Source organism: Eurosta solidaginis, chromosome 4 (genome assembly GCF_040869045.1).
Source record: "Eurosta solidaginis isolate ZX-2024a chromosome 4, ASM4086904v1, whole genome shotgun sequence".
Lineage (NCBI taxonomy): Eukaryota > Metazoa > Arthropoda > Insecta > Diptera > Tephritidae > Eurosta > Eurosta solidaginis.
In genome coordinates this window covers 224,032,693-224,049,340 of record NC_090322.1, presented here as the reverse complement: position 1 = coordinate 224,049,340, position 16,648 = coordinate 224,032,693, and the positions used below count along the sequence as shown (strand labels likewise).

The following is a 16,648-nucleotide window of genomic DNA, read 5'->3' as shown; positions in this document are numbered from 1 at the left end:
CATACGTGAGGTTAGGTCTTCGAAGACAGGTACTCACGGTAAACCTACACTCGCTGGGTAGAACCCGTTTAAGATCATTCGGGAGCCCTTTTTGGAAGATCTAGGAAGATTAGCGGAAATAGGGCTGGCAAACATTCTTGATTCTATAAACAACTCAGGTTGGTTGTAAAACATATCCATGTAGTACTCTGTAGGTTAAGATGAGTTTTATGGCATCAAAACGGCTTTTCATTAGCTAATTGGGCGACCATGGTCGCAGCCATTATACCTACTTACCTACCTACTCCAATTTTTAAAAGAGGGTAAAAATTTTACCTTCTTCTGATCATCGAAAATACATCCCTACCATTTCAGAGAGCGTGCATCTTCTGTCTTTTTTCATTTACTTCACCAGGTTATTCCATTGTGGATAAAACAAGTGGGATATCTCATCTATCAACTGCCTGACATGATGTTCAAGATGGCTACTTTTTAGCGTTTTGGCAGCGTTTTGACAGGATGTTCGATATGGCGGCGCATAGGGCCGGCTATCTTCAGCAGGGGGATAGAAAAATATACAGAATGAGACCACGTTAGTGAACTAAAAATCAGGTGATCGGTTCTATTTGTAATTTTGACGTCTATGCAAAAGTTATCACACTTGTCTTATCCAGAATGGGTGATTCCACCGTGCTCGCAACTAAATAGGACGAAATTTGATTTGTTAACACTTAAATTTTCAATTATTAAACTTAAGCTGTTTATGCATAGGTAATATTTAATGAATATTAAACATCGGAAAACTCAGACACAAAAGCTGCACTCTCCACATTCATATAAAAGGTTTTTAATAACATTATTTAATTTCAGTTTACGCGGAATGCTCACCCAAACAACTTACCTTTAATCGATAGCTTCGATATTAAATTTACTATTTACAATTAATTTTGAGCGCAAATATTTCAAATGGGCTTTCTAAATTAAAATTGTAATAAAAATATGCGCACGCCCGCCCAAATGCCATAAACGTGTCCAAAAACGGTTGAGTGCTCGTTCATACGACAGCGTTGTTTGCCTACAAAGTGTTGTTAATTAATTCAACAAAATCTAAATTAATACCAAACATTTTTTATTTTATTTAAATTGTGTTACACGATGTTACAATTGGTGGCTATAATATCCTTATTAACGTTGTGCTTAATAGTTTGGTGCCAGAGAAATGCATGGTTGCTGGTCTGGCATCTGAATGGTTGGCGTGGTTTGCTACAGCAACCTTATTTATGGTTTCTTTTGGTTTTCTACCTGGAGCCAAAAAGTTAAGTTGTAAAATATAAATAAAATCGCAGTCAGGGTTAAACAAGTTTTAAGTTTTAAGTTAAAAAAGTGTTGTTTTAATCTTGTCACTTCTTAATTGGAGTTTAGCGCAGTGGGGGTTTCTTCCTTTCTCTGCTGCCAGCGACGTAATACGGTTCATTTAAAAAAACTTGCCTTCAAATAAAATATTTAGGCTGAGGCACGACGAAATAAAACCAGACAGGTGAAGTCGGTAGTACAACAACAAAAATTTGACGGCCCTCATAAACGGTCATTAATTTTTAAATAGTAGGGAGAGAACATTTTTGGTGCAATTTTGTTACTTTTTGTACTGCCTTAGTAAGGTAATGTGCGGAAGAGAGCCAAACTCGAAGTCGGAAAAGTTAAGAGCGCGAAGATTAAAAGGAAAAGCGGGGAGAGGAAATAAGAAAAGAAAAGGTTAAGCCAGAGGATAGGCAGGTCGAAAGATAGAGAAAGTCAGAACAATGTCTGTCTGATTTGATCATACGGATGAGTTAACAATAAAGCATACTTAACGAAGCTATGCAGACTATTCTGCGCTGAAGTTGGCAATAAAGCATTTTCTTCGGAGTAATGCGTTATTCTTCGTTGGGAAATTGGCAATACAGTTTTTCATTGTTCCGCCCACAAGGGTAAACTGCCTCTTTACTTATTCTAACCAAAGCATAAATATTTCAAAGATTCTTTTGCGATGTATCCTGGATGGTGATAGCAGATGCTTATCGTTTGTGGATAACAGTTGACAACAGTTGATAATTGTAAAAGTGGATTTGTGGTGCTATCACTCTTCTTTGAAATATTTTGAAGCTGTATTAGGCTATGTCTGTATGGTTGCTATAGGGCCAATTAATGGTGACTTATAACCATAAAACCATAACCAGATAAAACAGCTAATCAATGTAATCGATTAATGGTGCCATACCATAACGCTAACGCTATAACTATATTATAGTCAACCAATTGGTGTTTGGTTTCTCGCCATATCCATAACCTAAAAATATTTGAGTTGGTGAATTTAATAACTTTTTGTAGATTTTAATTATTGTTTGGATACGTTAAGACTAAAAGACTTATTTTTTGTTGAAAATGTCTGTAATTTTTTGCGTTTTCTTCATTTTTATGAAATTTTCACGATTTTTAGGTTAAGGCCCCACTAATCGATCACATTGGAGATGGTCATCGATATGGGTATGGTTACGACTATGGCGTTAGGGTTAAGGAAGTTTAATTGGCCCTTATATCCGATATGGATTAAATGTGATTAGTTTCTTGGAAGCCCCTCAATCTACAGCGAGCGGACATTTTAATCTGATTCGAAAGGTTATAACCACTCCCCTTAATTGTAATGCAGGATATTCTGGTGCTCAGAAAAGGTTGTTCACATTCCTTAATACGTTAAAATTGTGGAATTGTATCATGTATCTGGCGGTGTCCCAAGTGCCTAAACTGATGCAGCGTATTATTTATGCTTGGAATATAATTGTAAGGAAACTCAAGGTGCAGTTTCCTTGCAAACGGATGCCACTACTCTTAAAATGGTAAGGAGATTTGATAAGCTCCGTATCTTATCAAGGTAAGACCTTGTGATTTTACACCCGAATTCAAGCTACTTTAGTACCAATGATTCGGCTTCAAAATGTTTGGGCATTTAACATGGAGATGATAGGGCGACCACTGATCATGCAATTAGATCCATTGAGTTTTGACTCCGTGATGTTGAGACATAAGGCAGGTACTCACGTTAAAAGTATGTTACTAGTTGCTCAAGGTCATAGTATAAGTAGACTCATGGATTTTAATTTTTTAATTAATGAAAAACTCCAAAAGCGGTACGAACCGTTTACTTGAAATGGCCCGGATTTTTATCAGATTACACAGAATAGAAAACAGCCTAGAAATATGGATTAAGCAACGTAAAGCTAGGACCCATGAGTCTGAGTAGACGCACTGGACACCGTTTGCATTCGTAGCAAGTTGTCTCGGCTTCGGGGTTAGGGATATACATTTGCGAACTCCTTTAGGATCTTTACAACGTTTTTATCCATTCCAGTCTGATCGCTGGGAAGTTCCTGCAACGAAGCGAACTATTAAGTTCCAAACCAGCTCAGAACTATCGCCATAAAGGACGGCCCAAGTTCTAATTCGGTCCTCAGGCAGTGCCGCCAATTTACTTTTTTAACGTTGTGATGTCCTACGGAATTGCCATTTGACTATTTTGCAAACCTCTTGGACACGTTCCTAATTGGTTCAGTTGTAGGTGCATTTGACTGATTAATTTAAATATATATGGCTCAGACTTCAGCGCTGATGATAAAAATGTGGATGTCAACTGTCCCGCTTTGCATCCGATTTGCATCAGCTCGAAGATAGTCATTAAACCTGTAGCACGGAACTGTTACTATGCGTGAATGTCTGTCATATTTGCTGCAGGGTCTTAAACACGGAGACTTGTGTGAATGTGATACCATCCAGTAGTCTCACAAATAGAGACATCATTGTTCAAAGCGACAATGACTGAGGACAATCGAAACTCTATATATTTCTCCGAGTCAAAGTGTGGGATATTCTTATGGAAGCCCTTTCAATTCAATCTAACCTAAAGCTCTGGGCTAAGTAAAGTGCAGTAAGAGGTGGCCTGCGAATGCCTTATATGGTATATACAAAACGGCCGAACGGTAGTGTTTTCTTGTACAGATCTCTGCATTGACATCACCACTTGCAACTAAGCGAGATCTATGCAACCAGATAGTATAGCAATATAGCACCAGCTGTATGAAGGATGGAGTTGGAGGGGGACAAGCAGCCACTTCTTTTTTTCCTAGTGCATTCAAGGATAAAGGATAGAAGTACCATAAACATAACCGGAACTACTTACATTGTTGCAACGCAGCTATTCCTTAGGAACTTAATTGGCGCAGGAGTCATTCTTAAAAAATGAGCTCCACAACGGCGTTTTTCGGTGTTCAAATGAACCGTTTCTTATCAGGGGCCGCTATAAGCCAACCTAAACGAATCTGGCATTTGTAGACTAAACTATTTTTTTAATTTTTTATTTTTTAGAGCTGCTACAAGCCATTTCGCGCATACGACACTTTTTTCAAAGCCCACTGGGCATCGTATTCGGCAATAAAACCGTAATTTACGTTGACGATCCGGAAACGATGGAACAGCTGTTTAATGCACCTGAGTGTATAAATAAATCCTTCTTCCAAGACGGATTTTGCTTGAAGCGTGGTATATTACATGCAAAGGGTAGATATTGAATAACTTGAGACTGCAGTAATGGTAAAAATTCATATAAGTATTTACAACTCTCAAGGCTCAGCATGGAAATCGCGCCGACGTCAATTGGATCCAGCTTTCAGGTCAAAAGTATTATTGAGTTTCATTGATACTTTTAATTGTGTCGGAAATCAATTGATGCATAAGTTCGAAACGGAGTTACTGGGTGATGATATAAAATTCGATACGCTTGATGAAATGTTCTGTAGAGCAGTGCTTGAGGTTTCATGTCGTAAGTAGGCTTAGTAGTCAAAATATATATGGTATCTTATTTACGTGATTTATGTCCAACAGAAACAACCATGGGCACTGAGACCAATTTCACAGCTGCAGATACACAGGGCATTGCTAAAACTTATAGCGAGTAAGTATATATTTTAGTTTCGTAAATGCTTAAGTATTCATCTAAGTGTTTTTTTCTCAATAATTTGATTATTTCAATTCTTAATAGACTTATGCATATATCAGCATTGAGAGGCACTAAGCCTTGGTTGCAAGTAGATTTGCTATTTCGTTTATTGGATGCCAAGAACTACAAAAGAAGCCAGGAACTTATGAAACATTTAGAGGAGTTTGTTATGATTGTAAGTCTGTTTGTTCTAATTTGGTTAATTATCCACTTAAGCTAGAGGTGTACAAAGGCAAATACAAACGCAATTTTTTTTTAGTAGTTGTGTGTACAAGGAGTACATGTGCTTGCTTTGCTGAGCCCTCATAGCTGCACTCACACGATATCACATATGACTTAGTATAAGTTGAACTGGTAGGGCAATAAAGACCTTACATAGACTGAATTTGTTGAGAAAAACCCAATTTAGTATCAGCATCACTATCACTACATAGTATAAATCAAAGTCGCTTTTTCTGTCCCTATGTCCTTTTGAATGCTTAAACCTTTAAAACTACGCAACGGATTTTGATGCGGTTTTTTTTAAATAGATAGAGTGATTGAAGAGGGAGGTTCATAAGTATAATAACATCTATTAAATGGTATAGAAATACTGTTATTTTTGAAGTTTCTAATGTGATGTATATATATAAAAGAAAGTTGTGTTAGTTACACTATTTATAACTCAAGAACGGATGAACCAATTTGGCTGAAAATTGGTGGAAACGTAGCTTAGAACTAGGAGGCGTATATAGGATACTTCTTATCCCGTTCTGGCTAGGGTCTTGGGATCAAAAGGTGCACCTGAGTAACCCTGGTATGTGTTTGTACAATATGGGTATCAAAAGGAAGCTGTTTATAAGTACTTTGATACGGTGTACTTTTCGTACCCCTGGGTGACTAGGGTTTCGAGATAAAGCCGAACATGGACCCGGGTACCCCTAGAATGTGGTTATAGAATATGGATAACAAATGAAAGCTGTTGATGAGTGCTTTAGTACAGGGTAATTTTCATACCTATTTGTGACTATGGTCTCGAGACATAGGCCAAATCGTGGATCAGGGTAACATTAGGATGTGGTTTTACATTGTGGGTATGAAATTGAAGGTATTGATGTGTGCTTTTGTACAGATTTTTATACCGCTGTGTGACTAGAGTCTCGAGATATAGGCTAAAACGTGGACCCGGACACCCCTAGAATGTGTGTGTAAGATGGATATCAAATGAAAGCTGTTGCTGAGAGCTTTAAAGTAATTTTCATTGTGCTATTCCATTTAGTCGCATTAACCTGGCGAAACTGATAAATATGCATGCAAAGCCGAAATAAAGACATGAATTAATAATACCCACATAGGTACCTATTTACATACGTCCTATTCGATTTGCCTGAAATTTGATATATAAATTTGCCTATATAAGTACTTACGATCCTTTTTTCCGGGAAGTAGACCAGAGACTTATTGGGACTGGGATTAGGACTAGGTCTGGGACTGAGACTTGGAGTGGCACGGGGACTCGGAATGCGACTGGAACAAAATACATACCACTCTCTGGGACTGGCAATAAGGGATGAAGAAGAATGAGAATAACTTGAGAGAAGAGAAAAGAGGAAAGGAGAAAGATATTGAGAAAGATATGGAGTGAGACGAAGATAGAGATAGATTAAGCGGAAAAGACGGAGGGGGGGGGGGGGGGGGGGAGTGAATAACAGGATTGAGAAAAACTGAAGAAGGGAGGGCAGAGTTAGACGGAAAAAGCTTATTAAAATGTATGCAGATAGACCAAATTTGGGGCAGAGCAACGCTGGCAGGTCTGTTAGTTATTAAATAAAACAAATCCGCCATCTTAGCAAACACTATGCAGAAGTTTTCTAATTATCAGGGATATGGATACACCGCCGTCCTTCGGAGACTGAGCCTTTAACTTTTGAGTGCACGATACAAACGTAGAACTCAATCGTTTCTCCCGGCATTCTGCATGGGCCTCAAGTTTTCTCTCTTTAGAAATATGAGCAATATTGGTAGTGTTCCGCTCCATTTCAGGTTTAGGCTACAGATTCCGCTCGACCCTTTCTGTTGATTTTTCCGAGAGGATAAAAGTTTGCATTATTTTTTTTATGATTTTGTTAATTTTGGTTTGATTTCGATTTTTTTCCATCTTCAGTGTTCAATTTTGTTGCCTAACTTCATTTTCTCATAGCAGTCGTAACTGTTATCTTTGTGCCACTAAGCTGAAGTTTCGCCAACTGGTATTTTGTCAACATAGAGTTTGTATAAGTCTAGTGTAACTGGCACTTCTGGGGGCACTTCTGTGCCATCGTATTACGAAATATTATATCAGCACCGGTGGCACCAGCCTCGGTATCAACGCAAAAGCTTATACAAGTGGTGAAATGGAAAGGAAAAAGAAAGGAGGAGGGAGTAAAACGAAGAGAAATTCGAAGACGAATACAAAAATGGAAGTCATCTTCCGGCAAAACTGACATAACGTCCGAAAACTTTTGACCTTAGCTGTCAGCTATATTGGGCGGAAGCCTGAACGCTTAGATATCCACTTAAGCGATTTTGAGAATATTCGAGAGAAATCTTTTTCCATTTATGTTACTTTGAGCGCCGGCCACATGCCCTTATATAAGAATACTTACGAAGATTTAACGGGGAGCTTAACCGCCTAAGCGATTTTGGCCGTTTCGCAACAAGTCACGCCAACTATCCTCTTTCATTCGCAGAACATGAACTACAAGCAAAGCCTTTAGGTTTTTATTCGTTGCACTATCGTAATATCTGTATAAAGCTCATACAGCTAATTATTATACCTACTTCGATACTCGCCATCGGCATCGGGGACAGCACCATGAATCTTCCGGAGAACAACTATTCTACTATAGAAATAAAAAATAAAAAAAATAAATAAATATCTCAAATTCCCTCAAGACCGTCCATGATCCCGAGCCATACATCAGGACAGAATGTGAATAGCCTAATCAGTCTAAATTAGTACTTATTGGCAAAACTTATTCTCCGTTTGATATCTAGGCTGTTCCCAAATAGACGAAATCCTTCACAGTCTCAAATTTATGTCTGTCAACAGTACTTGGTCGCCAAGGCACTAATGTGCTGATTCTTCCTTGGAAGACAGCAAGTACTTCGCTGGGCATCAAACAACGCATTTCAGCGAGGTATGATCCAGTGTGTACACTGGCTAGACCAAGTTTTGTTTATAAGTCTAGTTGGTATTCTTTTCGGCACCCACCAGTGGAAGCAGAGCAAGGGCCCAAGTGAAGCGCTACATAAGTAAATAAGTAAGCCAAGCCGGAAAGCGGCCTGTCTTTGTTTGCTGAATCCATTTGAAGTGTATTGCAATACTACTAGTTGCTAGTGTTAGTATGGTAAACGCAAAAACACTCACCGAAGTTTTTGGAGTGTGTTGCGGATATTGAAAATTCGCCGAAAAATTCCGATGGTATCACGTTCTGGTACAAGTCTAACTGTCGCGGAAACAATTTCTCTGACAACTTAACCTTCCAGTCTGCGCGTTTTTGCTTAATCAGTTTTCTAAAACATGTTTATAGTTCATAGTGCCACCCAATATGAAGCACTGCAGGTCATTGATACTGAGAAGATAGAAGCGACTTTTTCGTAGACTTTCGCTTCCGTACCCTTTCCGACTCCCACGCATTTGCGGCACTCAATAGCTTTGTATAAACGGCAGGCGTAAAATTTTGCATGCTAAATAAATTGAGAATTGGTAGAGTATTAAGTTCAAAGGCTTTGAAGCCGACGTTGTCGCTACAGTAATTTTTGATTATTTGATGAACTTTATTTTTAAGGCGAAAAAAGTGGTGGGTTGCTACCATCGCCTTTATTCCTTAGTTAACTTCCAATTCTTTCTACAAGTCACATTAGAAGCTGCATTTCCGCGTATTTGGACCCCAAGTCTTTCCAGTCATTACAGATAGATAGAGTAAATGCTCTTCTGTATACTTTCTTAGCCTGTTAGGTCTAGTTTAGTGCAGTTTGGACAGATGGGCAGGTTAATATTTTACCCCATGACTCTTTTCTTCAGACTGAGCTAGTCGTGTTATACTTCGACTACATTAGAACGAAGCCTCTTTGTATATACATATATATTGAAATTTAGATGGTACAAAAAAAGCACGCTGAGTGGAGGAAGAAGTATCAGAACACTCCTGCCGAAGCGCAGGAAAATACCGAAGCGTACAACAATAATGATATAAAAATGCCAGAAGACAATAAAAATGGTAGAAGAATTTTTATTGAGCAAATATTTCACATGGTGGACACTGGAGAACTGCGCATGGAGGATGTTATAGATGAGGCACTATCCATGCTTATGGTGGTAAGTAGCACTCTTTGTTGTATGCAATTTTTTTGAAGTTTTTAACTTACTTACTCTTACCCCCTATACAAGTCCTTCGAGACGATTTCCACAAGCGTTTTAGTTACTGTGCTCCTATTAGGTATGCACAAGGACATTCAGCGCAAATTACGTGAGGAAATTATGGTTACATTTCCCTTAAAATCTCAAATAATCAATATTGAACCAACAAAGTTGCTGCAAATGAAATATCTGGATGCCATCATTCTTGAAGCGCTCCGCCTACTCACCACTGTACCGTTTAATATGCGCTCCGTTAGTAAAGACTTCTATTTGCAACTAAAAACATCTTGCAACATCAAGCGGCGTGTTAAAGTACCAAAGGATACCGCAATTGTACTCGATGTTTTCAATATGCAACGTGATCCAAAGATTTGGGGTGAGCATGCGCAAGAATTTCATCCTGAACATTTTGCAGCTGGAACCACCGGTTCGTTTGAACGGCATCCATATGCATTTGTGCCATTTGCAAAGGGATTGCGTTATTGTATTGGTAAGTATAATACGCTTGCTTGCTGGGTTGCACCAATTTTTTTCTTCTAACTTTTTCATTTTATATTATAGGAAGCCGCTATTCAATGTATTTGGCAAAAATATTTTTAGTAAAACTTATTTATAACTTTGAATTTTCTACACCCACCAAACTTAGTGATTTGATTTTTGTGAATGGTATATCATTGAAATTTGATAATAGCGAAAATATTGTCTTGGAAATAAAGAAAAACAATAACGCTTAAATTATTATTATAGAATCGTTTTATTAGTTAAGGAATATTTGTTCATTGTTAGATAGGAGGATATTGAGACGAACCGTATGGACTTCTATTAGGCAATGGCCTTTCAGTACCCACATAACAAAGGATAACTGAGCCGTTGTGATTCTAACGATTTCACCAGACTGCCTAACAGACTAACTCCTCACCACAAGGGTCTCACTAACCTGCAAGATGTAAAAGAGCAGACTACAAGTGGCCAACGGTACTACGGATTTTGTGCAGCTCTCGACGTCTGGCTCAAGTGAACCTATTCTGACGAAGACTTCCGCATGACTATGCCCCAGCACGCAAATTATTCTAATTTGAAATTAGAGTAATTGTAACCGAGATAAAGTACTTTCACACCAGCTGTTATTGCACCACAGACGAACTCAAGGCATTAATTGCCGCTTGGTTATCCGATGGAAGTTAGATTTTTAACCGTACTAACACTGCATCCTTAATCGCAGTGACCCCCACTTGGAAGAAGCTACAGTTATCGGGTAGCTTGAATCTGCAGCTTAAATTTCTGGGGAAATTCTTGATTTGACTTCTAAAGTCAGGAACTTGTGCGTTAATTTTGATGAGGAACAGAGTTTTCAATTTATACCAACAGCATTATTTCGAAATCTTATGATATGTTAGAATATATTGCTCTTTTTCGATTACGTATATTCTAATATGACTCTAACTTTCTCTGGTAAGAGCCAGGCTCGACTTTGCCTCTTTCATTTCGATACCATTCTATTAAAAAGTAGTAGTAGCTCTACAACCGATCTTCGTTACCAAATTCGAACCGTCTGCAAACCAGTTAACTGGTCCCCTGCCCCATTTGATTCCCACCCCTCAATTGCTTCTCTCGAAGGAATGAAGGCGTCGAAGCCCACATTTGGGGCAGTTGTCGGCTGTTGTCCTTCTTGAGAAAAATTCGAGATTTTTATATATGGCCCAACTCAGAAGACCCATATTCCATATGAAGAAGCCTGATCAACGCCTTGCCGCATATGACTTGTCAGAGGTAAGTATCGGCTTGACTACCATATCTTTTCTCCCTTACAATACTGTAAATCCAAATTTCTGTCATATGGATAGCACTATCACCATCCTTCATATTTAGACGCGGTGAAACTCACACGAGGAAGATGTTCGGGACACTCGTACTGTCGACATCCTTTGGCACGGTCACCAAGCAATGCTAAAAACATCGGCGTCATTTATTAAGAAGGACTTCAACTTAAAATACTATATCAAAACTCAGCTGGACCATTTGGAATTCTGAACTGCACCGCGCTTTCTGATTTGGCTACAATTGTGATGTTACTGTCCCGAGTTCCAGTCGTCTATTTTCTTGCCCAACAGGTATGAGTATAGGAAGATGCAATTGATGTACACGTCAACAGAAACGATCTTATGGCGTTCCCTTTTCTAAGAATATTACTCTCATGCTGCACCCTTATATTCTAACTTTTGAACTAAATCACCTGGTGATCGCGCCCCTTTCCTTATTCAGCGGAAAATATTTTGTCAAAGGAGTAAACAATCTCACGTGAGAGCTGAGAAGAACCAATAGGGCGACATTATTTTCAGAAAAGAAAACGCCATTAGTGATTCTGTCACCTATTCGAATATTGCTCGCTGTACCTTCTCTATTTCCATTTCGGGATTATCTTTGACTTATTTTCAGGATAGTTTCACGATAGTATTTGCGGAATCATTGCTGATATATTTCGAAATAATTATCGGAACTCCCTCGAGAATATGTTGGTATCATTTCGAGTCTACTGCGGAACAGTTGGGGCATAATTTTGGCATTAATTCGTGACTACTTTGGGAAAATTTGGAAACCGGATCGAGATTATTTTAAAGATCATTTCGAAGACGTTTCACAATGCGTTTGCCTTAACTGTCGGACTATCTCTTGGCTGCTTTCAGGACTCTTTCTAGTCTATTTCGCAAACATTTTGAAATAACTTCGTGATTATTTCGGAATTGTTTTAAAGATAATTTCGGGTTAACACGGCGATAACATCACCTTAATGCTGGGATCATTTCTGGACTATCCTCGGATCATTAACGTTTGTTTTTAGAAAAATTTGTAACAGTTTCGCGATCATTTAGTAACTATCAAGTGATCATTGTAGTATAATTTTTGCGATAATTTCAGGGTTGTGTTCGGCTTAATTTTGGGACTATTTCGTTCTTTCAGGACTATTTCGCAGATGTCTCGAAATAACTTTGGGACTATTTCAATATTTGTTTAAAGATCATTTCGGGGCAACATCAGGACAATATCGGTAAAGTGTTTGGCTCATCTCGCGTTTTTTGTGGAAAATTTTGTTACTGTTTCGGGGTCTTTTCGGAACTATCACAGGATCATTGAAGCACTATTTTCGAGATAATTTTTTCGGTTTTTTCCAGCATTATTTTTAGATCTCTCAAGGACAACTTCGGGATTGTGTTTTTTTTTTAAATAAACTACGTAATTTTTTGTGAATTATATTTGTTGTACTAAGAAAACCCCTACAAGCTAAAACTTAAATCTGAGTTTAAAACATAAACGTTTAAAATATTAAAAATCATAAAAATAATAAATACGTACATAAGGGTGGTCTTTATAAATCAAATTAAATACTTGTGTATGTCTTATCCATACAAATGGTAACACCAAGAACAAAAATATCACGTAAAAATGTTGGTAACGATTGGAGGCAGTTAAGGGGTGTCACATAGGGGTCGAAATTGTAGTGCCTCTATAATATATTTCTCTGATAATACCATTTCTTGTTTTCTAATACCCAAAGTAAGTGTTGTTATTATATTATAGTAGATGATATCTAATATATAAAATTCTTCTGTCACGGTTTTAGAGGCTGAACTCCTCCGAAACGGCTGAACCGATTCTCATGAAATTTCGTGAGCATATTGGGTAGGTCTGGGAATCGGCTAACGTCTACCTTTTTTTTCGCTAAGTGTCTAGGGTCTTGAGATCAAAACGTGGACCCGGGTACCCCTAGAATATGCTTATACAATATGGATATCAAATGAAATCTGTTGATGAGTGCTATAGTACAGGATAATTTTCATACCCCTGGGTGACTAAAAAAAAAAATAAATGTAAGGCGCGATAACCTCCGAAGAGATCTAAGGCCGAGCTTCTCTTCCAATTTGCGTCGTGCTCCTCTTGATTTTTCCCTACAAATTGGCCGGACGGGACCTACATGTTTTATGCCGACTCCGAACGGCATCTGCAAGGCAGATGAGTTTTCACTGAGAGCTTTTCATGGCAGAAATACAATCAGAGCGCTTGCCAGACACTGCCGAGGGGCGACCCCGCTTAGAAAAATTTTCTTCTAATTGAAAAATCTTATTTCTAAAATTTTGATGTTGCTTTGCCCGGGAGTTGAACGCAGGGCATACGATGTGATAGGCGGAGCACGCTACCATCACACCACGGTGGCCGCCCCTGGGTGACTAGGGTCCCGAGATATAGGCCAAAACGTGGACCCGGATACCTCTAGAATGTGTTTATACAATATGGATATCAAATCAAATCTGTTGATGAGTGCTATAGTACAGGATAATTTTCATACAACTGGGAGGCTAGGGTCTCGAGATATAGCCCAAAACGTGAACCCGGGTACCCCTAGAATGTGTTTGCATAATATGGATTTCAAATGAAAGCTGTTGATGGGTGCTATAGTACAGGATAATTTTCATACAACTGGAGGCTAGGGTCTCGAGATATAGCCCAAAACGTGGACCCCGCTACCCCTAGAATGTGTTATACAATATGGATATCAAATGAAATCTGTTGATGAGTGCTATAGTACAGGATAATTTTCATACAACTGGGAGGCTAGGGTCTCGATATATAGCCCAAAACGTAGACCCGGGTACCCCTAGAATGTGTTTATACAATATGGATATCAAATGAAATCTGTTGATGAGTGTTATAGTACAGGATAATTTTCATATAACGTGGACCCGGGTACCCCTAGAATGTGTTTGCATAATATGGATTTCAAATGAAAGCTGTTGATGAGTGCTATAGTACAGGATAATTTTCATACAACTGGGAGGCAAGGGTCTCGAGATATAGCCCAAAACGTGGACCCGGGTATCCCTAGAATGTGTTTGCATAATATGGATTTCAAATGAAAGCTGTTGATGAGTGCTATAGTACAGGATGATTGCCATACAACTGGGAGGCTAGGGTCTCGACATATAGCCCAAAACGTGGACCCGGGTACCCATAGAATGTGTTTGCATAATATGGATTTCAAATGAAAGCTGTTGATGAGTGCTATAGTACAGGATGATTTTCATACAACTGGGTGGCTAGGGTCTCGAGAAATAGCCCAAAACATGGACCCGGATACACGTAGAATGTGTTTTTACATTATGGGTATCAAATTGAAGCTGTTGGTGTATGGTTGAGTACAGAGTAAGTTTTACACCGCTGGGTGACTACGGTCTGGGCCAAAAAATGGACCCGGATACACCTAGAATGTGTTTTTACATTATGGGTATCAAATTGAAGCTGTTGATGTGTGCTATAATACAGAGTAAGTTTTACACCGCTGAGTGACTAGGGCCTCGAGATATAGGCCAAAACATGGACCCGGATACTCCTAAAATGTGTGTGTATTATGGATATCAAATGAAAGCTGTTGCTGAGAGCTCTAAAGTTCATTGTGATATTCGATTTAGTCGCATCAACCTGGCAAAACTGATAAATATGCATGCCAAGCCGAAATAAAGACAAGAATTAATGATACCCACATACCTATTTATATACGTCCTATTCGATTTGCCTGAAATTTCGTATATAAATTTGCCTATATTAGTATTTACGATGCTTTTTTCCGGGAAGTATACCAGAGACGGACTGGGACTGGGATTAGGACTGGGACTGAGACTGAGACTCGGAGTGGGACTGGGACTGAGACTCGGAATGGGACTGGAACAAAATACATACCACCCTCTGGGACTGGCAATAAGAGATGAAGAAGAAGGAGACAAACTTGAGAGAAGAGAAAATAGAGAAGGAGACTGAGAAAGAGATAGAATGAGACGAAGATGCAGATGAAGCGAAAAAGACGGAGGGAGGAGTGAATAAAAAGATTAGGAAAAAGTGTAGAGGGGTAGGGCAGAGTTAGACGAAAAAAGCTTATTAAAATGTATGCAGATAGGCCAAATTTAGGGCCGAACAACGTCTGCCTGGTCTGCTAGTATTTTATAAAATTTAATCTTCAAAACGTAACTTGAGCTTGAACCCTGTGCAACACGTCTTAGCTAAAACCATTCGAAACTAAATTTTATGGGACTCACTCTCTATTAGGAAACGAACGTTCGTTTCTCCTCAGAGACGAATTGTTCGTGTATTTGCATTATGCGTAACCGCCGAACAAAAATTATAGAGAATAACAGACTAAATTGTTAAGATACGATTCGTTCGTTTGGGATAATGTCCGCAATGCAGATGTGATATTGCCAACTATAATTTGACCAATTTTTAATTTAATATCTTTTGGATCTCCGTATAGAATTCTTGACTTTGATCCATGTTTGACAACATTTTATTGTCTTGAATCGGGATACAATTTTTTAGGTGATATATTTGACCTCGTTATTACTGTGAGGTGAACTGGAAACAATTGTTTATTTAATGTATAAGGACGACCATTATGTTCATACTTGCAACTCCAAACTTCCAATCTAAATTATACCCAAATTATTGTAATACTTCTCATTCGATGGCCCAAAATAGCTAAGCAAAATGGGCAACAAAATAAGACCATGTGCAGCTCCTATCAGTACAATACCGAGATACATTCGAAAATAGAACACTTGAAATATTTGTGATTTTGAAAAGGCCAAAACAATGATGCCAGCAAATTTAGTTAGCGTTATACCTGATAAAACGCTACTACCCGTAACTATGAGCGCTTCCCTTGCACGCTCTTCCTTATTACCTACACCTTCCTTATATGAACGAATAATGTGAGCAACAAACTCAACACCGATGCCAATGCACACCACCAAATTTACCAATGAAATTGCATTCAATGTTATATTCCACGCCCACATCATGCCGAGCATATTGATTAGAATTATTATAACCATAAATGTGACCATAAATGCAGACATAATATCCAAACCGCTTATCAGTAAGGTAACCAGAAAAATGGTCAATATTGTTATGGCTAGCGATAATAGAGCATCGTCCCATATGGTAAGATATTGCTCATAGAAAATATAGAAAACCGAATATGGAAAAATAGTAATATCGAGTTCGTGTTCGGAAAACATTGAATTAATATCGTCAGCTATACGACGCGCCTGATAGAGAGCAGAATAAAATTGCTTCGAGGTAGTCGATGTTGTTGCGAATTGCATAAAATATGTATCCCAAATGTCAGCATCACCTTGTGTGTCCAATGTGTAAACGACGCCCTGAAAAAAAGTGATACAGAAAAAAAGAAAGAAAGAGATATAGAAAATGTTAGA

The 16,648-nt window shown here is 38.5% G+C and overlaps 2 protein-coding genes across 3 annotated transcripts in view; one reads left to right on the top strand and one right to left on the bottom strand.

Annotated features, from left to right (window-relative positions):
• The first annotated feature begins 216 nt into the window (after positions 1-216).
• On the top strand, positions 217-10,122 carry Cyp318a1 (Cytochrome P450 318a1). Of its 2 annotated transcripts, none has more exons than XM_067784863.1 (8): positions 217-1,294; positions 4,375-4,566; positions 4,634-4,828; positions 4,891-4,960; positions 5,048-5,180; positions 9,126-9,344; positions 9,417-9,876; positions 9,948-10,122. In XM_067784863.1, exons 1-8 carry the CDS (start codon positions 1,135-1,137, stop codon positions 10,118-10,120), a joined length of 1,602 nt encoding a protein of 533 aa, XP_067640964.1. In that variant the 5' UTR covers positions 217-1,134; the 3' UTR covers positions 10,121-10,122. The 2 variants fall into 2 exon arrangements, with proteins under 2 accessions (XP_067640964.1, XP_067640965.1); XM_067784864.1 differs by having other exon boundaries at positions 270-1,020.
• A 2,469-nt stretch (positions 10,123-12,591) lies between these two features.
• Npc1b (Niemann-Pick type C-1b) overlaps positions 12,592-16,648 on the bottom strand; it is a 338,778-nt gene continuing 334,721 nt past the window's right edge. Inside the window, exon 10 of the mRNA XM_067784866.1 lies at positions 12,592-16,594. Coding sequence (XP_067640967.1) covers positions 15,857-16,594 — 738 coding nt within the window. The 3' untranslated portion in view covers positions 12,592-15,856. The remainder of the gene's footprint in view (positions 16,595-16,648) is intronic.